Here is a 10,835-nt window from a genome sequence, read left to right on the forward strand (position 1 = left end):
CGAGAGGCGCCAGCGCTGCCCTGCGCCTGCGGCCGTGCCCCGCTGGGGCCTGGCTCCCCCCGCGGGTGTGTTGCGGTGCGGTTATTGAAAAGGGTTTGTCACCTCCTGGCCGGAGCGTCAGAGCCGCCTGATGGGGTGTCTGGAAAAGTTCCCACGTGTGCAGGACGGAGAGCTCGGGTATTCTTTCTGGTTGGGTTTCTCAGAGCTTTAGCAGAGTTTTCAGAAGTAATAATAATTTCTTTTCCCTTTCAACAGGTCAAAACTTGCTGAGCCTTTAATTTCACCACTTCTCAAGAATTCACATGGTGATTTAAAAAGAAATAACACCCCTCAAATTCAGGCTGTGTCAGCGTGGCACCGAGTGTCACCCGACAGGCAGCTAAACACCACCCAGGCGTTCGCTCATTCCCTGCCCCACAGTGGGACGGGGAGGGGAATCATAAAAATAACCCAAACATTTCGTGGGTTGAGATAAAGACAGTTTAATAACAAAAGGAAGGGAAAGTATATACCAGTAAAAGAGTTAGAATATACAAAACAAGCGATGCACAATACAGTTGCTTCTCACCAACCAACCGATGCCCAGCCAGTTCCCAAGCAGCTGGGGTCAGCTCTGCTGGCAGCGGCCTCCTCCTGACTGCCTGTGTCCCCCCTCCTCGCTGCCAGGGCAGTATGAGAAGCTGAAAATTCCTTGACTTAGTGTAAACACTGCTCAACAACAACTAAAACAGTGTGTTACCAACATTCTCATCCTAAATCCAAAACACAGCACTATACCAGCTACTAGGAAGAAAATTTATCCCAGCTGAAACCAGGGCACACAGCTTTTCCTTTGAGTATAAATACAGAAAGATGAGAAGGTGGGAGAAGATAAAGGGCAAAACACTTGGGAAACACGTTTTATTCAGAAGAACTTTTGAGGATCCTTTTTGTTGCAAAGCAGAGTAATGCAACATTGCGGTAAAACTGAGAAAGTAATTCCAGGAACAGAAGTAGAAGCTCAGGCTGGTTTTTAGAAACATACTGTTACTGACTTAATTACTGCAACATCTCCTGAAGTGTCCTCAGGGCTTTTTCCTCCACTTATCCTCTTGGATGCCAGTTTACATTTGTTCTCTGAGCCCACACTGGCCTTACAAGTGTTTTCTGTGGAGTAAAATATGTTATTTACCCACAGTAAGTAGCCTAAACTGTAAACTCTCTTGAAAGCTTTCCAGGAATCAATAGAAGAAGATCACGCATCTACCAGATCTCCATGTAAAATCCCTTTTTATTTCCTCTAAGAGTTGCCAGACTCCATCTGTTCAGTGCTTTAGCGGCTGTGAAGAAGAGAGCTCAGCTGTCACACCTACAGCATCGGGTGCCAAGGGGGAAAGGGGAAAGCTCCTCCCGTCTGCCAGCCGCAGGAGCTCCTCAGCCAGAACGTGCCATCTGGGGAGGGTAGAAACACAGAGGCAGATTCCTCCAGCAAGCAGGATTTGGGCTTTTAAATGACAGAAATCACCCTTCTTGCTGTGTGCTGTGGCTCGGTTGACTGCTGATTCAGGGCAAAGCTTTGAACATGACTGAGGGACGTAGTGGGGGAATTCTCTCTCTGCTAAGAGGTGCCAGCAGCTGTTCTTTATAGGTGGCCATTGCTGAAGCAGAGTCCACCCCCAGGAGGGAAACACATCAGATTGTGATCAGATTCTTTCCTCTACCTGGCACTGGGCCTTGAGTGCGTGGCTGGCCCTTGCAGGTAGCATTAGAAAAAGAAACATTTTAGTTCTTTACTCATTCGCATAAGTGAGCATAAAAGCTGCCTGCCTGTCTTCAGGAGATATATCTGAAGGACCCGTATCTCTGCTGAATATAGGCAAAGTCTGATACAAACGTTGGTTCTATCTTTGGATTTGAGCTTGTCTTTCACATTCTCTGGTGGGTGTAGGAAGGCTGCTGTGCTTGCATATGAATAATCAGTGTCACAGGTCAGATGATACGCTTTTCCTGTCATCGGGCAGACTCTCCTATGTAGTTTAGGGAACCAAAAACTCTTGTGAAAACAACTTAAGTTCCCTTCCCTTCTCTGCCCAATTTCCTGTGCTGGGTTGAGCAATTTGGGTTTAGAAAAGGAACCTCAAGTGTCTCATGACTGGTAACAGAACTCAGCACCCCTGGAAAACCACTTTCCCCTGTGCTCTAACTGACTGCAGCCAGCCCTGAGCGAGGAGTCTCCAGTCTTGCTGGAGAGCACGAATGCTGTCTGTCAAGAGTACTGCATCACTGTGCATCACGGATTTACTCAGAAAGGGGCCATGACCTGGCCTAATACTTCGCTTGTGGTAGGATAGCAAGAACTAGTCAGCTTCATTTCTTCATAGCAGAAATAGAAAGGATGGGGAATAATGTGTAGTTGCTTGCTACAACCCTAATTTAAATAAATAAGAACAAAGATACTGAAGCATTTTAAGGTTTTTTTCTTCTTATTGTAATGCCCATGCTGACAATAATCTTCTGTTATCTGGAGCCTCCAAAGTGAGATTGGATTTACACAGACACATGCAGCCAGCCAAAAATTACTAAACAGAGTGCAAGAGGCCACTGGTTTGCCAGATCTGCTACCATACAAGAATCCAGGGCAGACAATAATCCCCTTTGGACATAATGCTTCTCTGGGGATGGGAGCTGAGGCATTACCCATTTATTTTCTTTTTTCTTGCCTACTATTCCAATTAATTGACTCTTTCAAGAGCTGGGAGCAAAGGCAAAAGTTCACAATGGCTATTCCCAGACATCTGTCGAGCATGAACCTCAGCAGACCATGCGAGTAGGTAAGAAGGGATCAGAGGTGCAGATCTCTTCTTTGATGGCATTTGAGGAACTCATTGGACTACATCCCCTCTAGTCACTCAAGAGCTTCTTCAACTCAAACTCTCTTCACAGAACCATGCAAGCTGCTTAGAAAATTCACTTGATACTAGCAGCTCAGTCTGTTCTTCCAGGCCTTTTAGAAGTCTCTTACAGCTCTGATACTGGATTCTTCATGAGAGCTGGGCAGGCAAAGGAGCAGGGACAGTGCTATCCAGGCTGACACAATGGGTGATTTCAGTGGACTTAGCTTTTAGCTGCTCACTGCAAAGACTCAATAGTACATTTCTTTCACATAAAAGCAGATTGTCTGAGCTGTTCTCAGTGCCCACGAGAACATCAGCCTAGACAGAAGGTGCTATTCTACCAGATTACTACAGGTTCCAGTTCTGCCACTTGCATGTGATAGAAGAAATGAGTGTCTAGTCTTCTGTCTTAATGGGAGAAAGAAAATTCTGGTCCTCTGTTGTGTCCCTGGCTGCCTCTTCTTGAGAAAAGATGAGTGACTAAGTCACACATCTCAATCTGCAGTCAAAACAGGGCTGAACTAGATCCTAATGGCATCCTCTTGGTGAATGGTGCCCTCAATCACCGTGTCCGTGGTTTGCCTGGAGCACTTGCGACTCCCTTTCATGCTTTTCAGGTTTTCTGAAAGATGCTTCTGGAACTTCTTGGTGAGGAAGCAGTAGATGATAGGGTCCAACACACAGTTCATACTCAAGAGGCACAAAGTCACCTGGTGAGCATCATTGAGTTGTTGGCGCAGCTCACAGTTATCCTTCTCCCACTGCTCCAGAACAGTCAGGGTCCAGGGCAGGTGCACTATGTGATGAGGTACAAAGCATATGATGAACACAGCCAGCACTGTGCAAACCATCCAGAGTGCCCTTTGCTTGACATGAGCACTCTTCCGTGGCTGCACTGGTTTGGAGAACAGGGTCCTTATAATGATGATGTTCCAGCCTAGTATACAAAAGAAAATGATATAGAAGAGGACACAGATGATGACATGAATGGCGAGAACAGCTGAAACACCACTAGAAGTGTCATAGTGCTCAAAGCACCGCGTGAAATTCTTTGACTCGATCTCCTCCGGATTAGTATTATTGTCAAAAAGGTAATACAAAGAGCTGCCCACTATTATGATCCAGATAGCTGCTGATAAGTAGATACCCCTTCTCTGAGTGGTAAACTGAGCAGCTTTAATGGGATTAGTCACAGCTTGGTAACGATTGTATGTGATGACCATCAGAAAAGCAACAGAAGAGTAGGTGTTAACAAAAAATAAACAGCCAGCCACATTACAGAGGAACTCAGGCATGACCCAGTCTCCATGGTGATGATAGTAAACAATCCACATTGGCATCACAATCAAGAAGAGCAGGTCAGCTACTGTCAGGTTCACCATGAATATCTTGATTTCATTGAGTTTCTTGGTAGGGTAAATATGGCTGAAAATCCAGAGCACATAGCAGTTGGCAGCAAAGCCCAGAATGAAAATGATGCTGTAGAAAACAGTGAAGAGGTTGTAGCGAAACTCAGAGTCTATGTGGCATAAAATGTAGACATCCGCACTACCTTCGGTACCACCTTTATCCTTTCCAGACATTGTGGTGCTGAGTGGGTGCGTCTGAAGCAGAATTTCCTGCCGTAGCTTTTATTCTTACCTAAAAAATACAAATCATGAGACGAGCTGGTCAGTATGGTGCCATTGCTAAGCCAGACTCCAACTTCATTTTCAGCTGACTATGACCACAGGGGCTCTGCCCATGCCTTGGCTCCAGCCACAGACACCTGCCCTGTCCCCCCAGTCCTCCCTTTGATCCCATTTCCACACCAAACTTTCTGTCTTCATCCAGCATTGTCTGCTGCAATGTGGGTCTTGGATCACTAATTTCTAATCTCAAAAGATTTTTCTGCTTGAGGATTCTTAGATAAAATAATCTGTTACTCTGCTCTGTCTCAAGCTTCTTAATCTTTTACTATAAGCAAACAGGTTTTCTGGGTCTTCCCCCCGCCCCTCCCCCCTGGTTCCTAATGCTTTCTTTCTAACTTAACGACATTTATTTTAACCTAGAAATTCCAGAAGTAAAACAATATCTGGTAAAAATGTCTTAATGGTGCCATTTCCAGAGTTACCTTCTACTTGCTGCTTTCTGACATTTTCCTGCTTACACATGTAAAGATGCTCTTTGTTTTCTTAGTTGCAGGCACTGTAGGATCTCCCATTCACTTCATTACAGGGTACCAGACCTCTCAGTATTTTTACTCGGTGCAAAGAGGAGTCACTAATCCTAAAGGGTGATGTTTTGTGCTACACTGTTGATTTTAACCACAGTTAATTTCTCTTGAAATCCTGGCTGTTGTCTATCGTGCCATCATATTGAATTCAAGTTGTCATCAAACCAATCTGGCTCCCTTCCCCCCAGCCCCTCTCCACCATTTCTGCATCAAATGCAAGTGTCAGCAGCAGCACTTCTGTACTGTCCTGTGTGGCTGGTGAGGCTGCTGACAAACACTGTCCCTAAAGAGATGCCTTCAGGTTTTTAATACTACCAGTCCACACCTCAGTTAGTATTTATTCAAATCTTGTCTACAGCTTGGACATATCAAATTCCTGCATCATCAATACTGTACGTGTTCTTGCCTCAGATTTACATGGATTTGGTCTAATCCCTTGTATACTTTAACCTGCTGCTTTTACCATCCAGAGGATGCACACACATGAGTTCTTGGCTCTAGCACCAGCTCCTGGTCTGACGCTGGGCAGGCACTTGCCTCTCCATGACACAATCCTGCAGATCTGCTTGGTTTTCTCTCCTTCCTTCATGGGAGGATAACTAATGCAGGTAAAGCAGCTTGAGAGACACCATCAAGGACACTAGGCTGCTCACTGATGCTACACTTGCTGGGTTTTTAACCTAATTTGCAGCACATGTTGGGTTTTCCTCAAGAGTGAGTAGACTATACCACCAATCATGAAGCCCAAACTTCTTGTGTGAGTTATGAGGGAATGCCAGGAGCTGCACACTAACATGCTTGCCTCAGCTCTGCGAGCCCCACAGACAACAAGCATTTTCCCCCAAAGACTTGATGCCTCTGGAGAAGGCTCCCTCCTGCCTCGAAACCTTCTGGATCTTCCCCAGCAGCAGATAGTGGCATGAACCCCCACCTCACCCTCTCTGGGTTGAGTCTCTCTTTGTGCCCATGTGCTGTTGGTTCCTCATCTACACATCTGCACATTTGCAATTTTGCTCTGCAAATGGAGAAGTCAGCTCTAGCTCAGAAAAGCTCTTCCTTTCTTCAGAAAACTCTGCAAACCCATTGGCACTTCTTTCCAGATGTTAGGAGAGGAAAATAATAGTCATCTTCCCAAGCCTGTCCTGCCTCACCCCTTACAGGTCCCCTAAGGACATGACAACTACAGATATCCACAGCTTGTCCCTGGACCTTCACAGGCTGCTGCATGATGGGCAGCACTGAGGTCTGAGTGACTTTAAACTCAGTCTTTCAGCCACGTTCCCTATGAATTAACAAGTAGCTGCAGCAGTACTAGCAGTTGGACAGGTGATAAACGTATCTGTCCTCTTTCAGCTTGATCTCTGTCACCCTGCTGAGGACCCAGTGATCTCTAAAAGGAGGTGTGGGTTGCCTGGGCTGTGACACCTTCGGGTCTGGCCACGGAGGTCTGGCACACCTCTGAGGAGTAGCAGGTCCCAGAGGTCCCAGAGCAGGCAGGGGCCTGCGCTCTGTTCCCTGTCCTACTTTTGATTCATGACCCAAGGCAAATCCTACTGGACATCTCACGGATCTGTTTCCACACCCTCATCTATGTATGAAAAGTGATAGTTGTCACAACATGGTCTTAAATAAATGTCTGTGCCTAAGCCCAGCTCTCCGACTCACTGAGGGACCATCTCTGGTAAGGACAGACGCCAGTTGGAAGGGTTTGCATCTCTCAGCTCTAGAGGGCACCTAGCAGATGTAGACATTCAGGGAAGGAGTGAGGCTGTACAGGGGCAAGAGAAACTAGTGGGAAGCTTTGTGTTTGGTACCTTATTCTAATGTTAGAATAACAAAAAAAACCAAAAAGTGCTAATTACCTAAGATCATTAGAGAACTTAAGTTTTTTTAAAGTCTTCATCATAAATCCACTGCTCTATCTGCCAACTTTTGCAAATAGTTCTGGTGCTTGGGGCTGGAATCTTTGCAGTGGCAGTTGCTCTATCACTGTAGCACCAGACTTGAACATACCAAGAGTTGGGGGGTGAAGAAGGGAAGGTGATGCATCCCACCAGCAGAATTAATGAAGAGAAGTGCCCACATCCAATACACAGGCACAACTACTATTCGCAAAGTCCCTTTAGTTTGTGTCATGGGCCACTGTCCATCTACCCCTCCATTTCTGATGCTGTACATGGGCATGGCAGCCTCCAAATTTTGCCCAGGAGCTCTGGTGAGTTTTGGTGGTTGGGTCCCCAGGACTGCCCATCAGCCGCCAGGTTTAGCAGATGAGGTGAAGGGGAGAATGAACCTGCACATCCCTCTCCACTGCAAAGCCCTGCACAAAAGATGGGTTTGAGCTAAGGGGCTGCACTCTGACCGGGAAGATGAATGCAAGGACGTGCTTTATGTTGTTAAGTCTGCTAGAAATCACCGGTTGGCTGTGGGAAATGGCAGTGCCATCTCCTGGCCCCAACAGCACCTTGGTGAAGCTCATCTGTCTTTGCAATAGTAGGCTGTGCAGTGCCAATGCCAAGGTCCTTCACCGAATCCCAAGAAAACCTTGTTTTTCCCTTCTTGCTTGTCAAGCCAGATATTCTACAAAATACAGCTAGAAGAAAGCATGGCACCATTTCCTACTAAATTTACTCAATACCCACTTCCCCCTTCAGCCTGAGGAACATGAGCTCACATCTTCTGTGTACTTGTGAGATGTCCTAAGCCCCTAGACCCTGGAGTACCATATAGAGGATCTCACCGAGCCTCTCCTGTTGAAGTGGTTCCCCTTTGTATAAAACACACGTCAATATTCTTCGTGCCAGCAGAAGAGAGAACAGGCGCGGTGGTCAGGTTGTGGGCTGGTGGGTGTGAGTCCTGTTACCTGCTGCAGCAGCCTGCGCTGCATTACCAAAATCCCTGGCAATTCTAGCCCAAGTCACTGCCTTGTACACTAGTACACCAGCCAAGAATCCCAAGTGGGTTATATCATCAACTCTGTTAGTTTCAGTAGCCAGTAAGTAGCCAGTTGCACAGTAAGCGCAGAAAGTAGCCAGTTGCACAGCAGAGCATGCCCGAGGCAACTGTGGATTCTGCTCCCAGGCTACACTCTCTCCCATGGGCCACGGTCTCCAGATAAGAATTTCCTGGCTCGTGGCTGCAAGGTGCAAAGACCATGATAAGACAAGCTATGCCATCAGCAAAAGTATGTTCCAAGAGGAATAGTACTAATAAAGTATATTTTCTGCTTACCACAGTTGAAAGTATTCAGCACAATATGTCCATCTTCAGCTTTAGTAGAGCAGTGATGGGTGTTTTACTGAGGCTGTTTGGTCTTCTTCCAAGTGTTATTTTCTCTGACCTAAGTCTGGAAGGTCTCCACGCAGGCAGCTCTCAAGAACAGGACACCAGAATGGGAGCAACTCCAGCATGACTGCAGAGTCACTAAAGAAGAGGAAACGTGTGACATCAGCTCAAAGGAAATGAGAAATAAATTAAGCTGTAGAGGAAAGGCAAGTAACCACAGTGAAGATCTGGAAAGCCCTTAAAGCCATTTCCTCAAAGTATCTCTGCTTCTGATAAAGCTGAAAGAGGGGAAAGTTGGGATTTTCCTCTAAAGGCAGAATAAGAATTAGGAATCCACACCATGTCCCTGGTTAGATCTGGGATTAGAAAGTAATTGAGCATCCTTCTTCCAAAGAGATGAATGGCAGAAGCCAGAAGAACTTTCACTTAATAACTGAGGAAAGGAAGTGCCAGGAAACTCATATATTCCATGGACAGAATCATTCCCTAGCAGAGTCTCCTTCACACTTGTGATGGGGATAAACAGACCCAGGACTCTGGCTGTCCTTTTATCTCAGGGACCTTCAACGGACACTGAGACACCACAGCGTGGCAGGTCTTCACCTGGCCCATCCACCTTCACATCATGACCATCATTATTTGTGGCAGCCTGAAGACCCCAGTGATACAAATTGGTGGGGTGCTCAGGAAGACACAGTGACAAGCAAAGTTGTACAGATGGTCCCAGCTAAGCTGTGAATCCCAGGTTGTAGCTGCCATGCTGATGGTTAACCTCCCCTCCATGCAGACACTGCTCTTACACCTGCGCACAGTGCAGATGTGAGCTTGGAGCATCTGCACCATGTCTGGCACAAACCTCACACCTGCAGACACCTACAGGAACTGAAACACCGAGTGTGGTGCCTGGGTTCAGTGTGAAATACGTAGGAATGGAGCCACAAAGTCCATCACCAGCACAAAGAGGTGCCCGAGTCTGCAACAAGGCTGCTGAGGAACAACGTGGGCTCAAGCAGAAGCAGAAGAGGCCCATCCACACTGGTGCTCCCCTGGGAAGGCTGGGCCCTGCTGGCTCTTCTCATGGAATCCATCTATGTTAAAGAGCCCACGGTAGGCCCTGGCCATGTCCATGCTGGGAGGAGCACCCAAGACCCCCATGGTGTGGCGTCACCTCTTGGGAGAGCCACCAGGGACAGGCTGAGGGTTGTGTCCCCTGGGCCACACCAGCTGAGGGCACCAGCTGAACTTCTCCAGGAGCCAGGAGCTGGCAAAGACCTTGGGACACCTTCAGGTCATGCTTTTGCTGCTGGGCTGGCGAGCCCTGGCTCTGAGCTGGGACACAGCAACCTCATCATCAGCTGGGGAGATGGGGCACTGATAGAGGTGGCAAGGTGAATGGAAGCAATGCTGCTCTGCCAGAACACTGACTTTTGGCTTGCCTGGCCTCAGGCATCTCAAAAGCACAGAATCAACTAGATTGGAAAGGACCTTGAAGATCATTCAGTCCAACCATTCACCTGGCACTGACAATTCCCAACTACACCATGTTCTTAAGCGCTAAATCGACCAGAGTCTTAAACCCCTACAGGGATGGGGACTCCACCACCTCCCTGGGCAGCCCATTCCACTGTCTAACAACCCCTTCTGCAAAGAAATGATTCCTAATATCTAGTCTAAACCTTCCCTGGCACAACTTGAGGCCATTACGTCTTGTCCTCTCACTTACTACTAGGTTAAAGAGGCTCATCCCCAGCTGTCTGCAGCCTCCTTTCAGGTAGCTGGAGAGGGCGATGAGGTCTCCCCGCAGCCTCCTCAAAGGTTTCCTCCTCAGCCTCCTCCAGGTGATGGGAGCCGGGGCAGCCGGTGTGGTGCCCGAACCCACCCTCTGTCCATGCCAGTGGCTGGATGTCCCCAGTCTGGGGCAGGAAAAGCTCCAGCACTCATCTGGGCTGCTTTGCCTGGGTCAGCTCTTCCCTGGCTCTTCTCTGGAGCAGGCAGACGGCCTTTCCCAGGGCCCTGACAGAGGGAAGCACTGATGCACACACCGTGGTGCCCCAGGGGGAGCAGAAGCCCGCTGTGCACCCAGGTGCCTGGCAGTCACCAGGAGCCCCCGCCGAGCTCCCAGCCTGGCAGGCTGTTGTGGAAGCGCCCAGCAAACTGCTGCCCAAGCCAGGATGTCCTGCAGCTCTGGGCCCTGCTTGGGGGAAGCTCCAAAACACCCAGAGGTGCATGGACACCACAACTTGCACCACAGCTGGGACGCTCCCTGAACTGCTGTGGGTTCACCCTTGTTCCCCACAGCAACAGCACAGGGTGTCCAAGGGACTCGGAAACCTGCTGAGCTGAGCGGGACCCAAACTCCCCCAGCGCGAGTTTGCTGCGCAGCGACGCCCTGCCTGGGGTGGGAAGCCCATCTCTGCTCTGCTCCACAATGCCTCTGCGGGGGGATGCGGCGGGGGGGGGGC

General features: G+C 48.3%; 1 protein-coding gene across 1 annotated transcript in view; it reads right to left on the reverse strand.

Annotated features, from left to right (window-relative positions):
• Positions 1-502: 502 nt before the first annotated feature.
• Positions 503-10,835, reverse strand: part of PTAFR (platelet activating factor receptor) — a 13,640-nt gene continuing 3,307 nt past the window's right edge. Inside the window, exons 2-3 of the mRNA XM_026863431.1 lie at positions 8,320-8,511; positions 503-4,514 (exon numbers count right to left, since the gene is read on the reverse strand). Coding sequence (XP_026719232.1) covers positions 3,395-4,456 — 1,062 coding nt within the window. The 5' untranslated portion in view covers positions 4,457-4,514; positions 8,320-8,511 and the 3' untranslated portion in view covers positions 503-3,394. The remainder of the gene's footprint in view (positions 4,515-8,319; positions 8,512-10,835) is intronic.

Source organism: Athene cunicularia (genome assembly GCF_003259725.1).
Source record: "Athene cunicularia isolate RWA chromosome 23 unlocalized genomic scaffold, athCun1 chr23_part1, whole genome shotgun sequence".
Taxonomy (NCBI): Eukaryota; Metazoa; Chordata; class Aves; order Strigiformes; family Strigidae; genus Athene; species Athene cunicularia.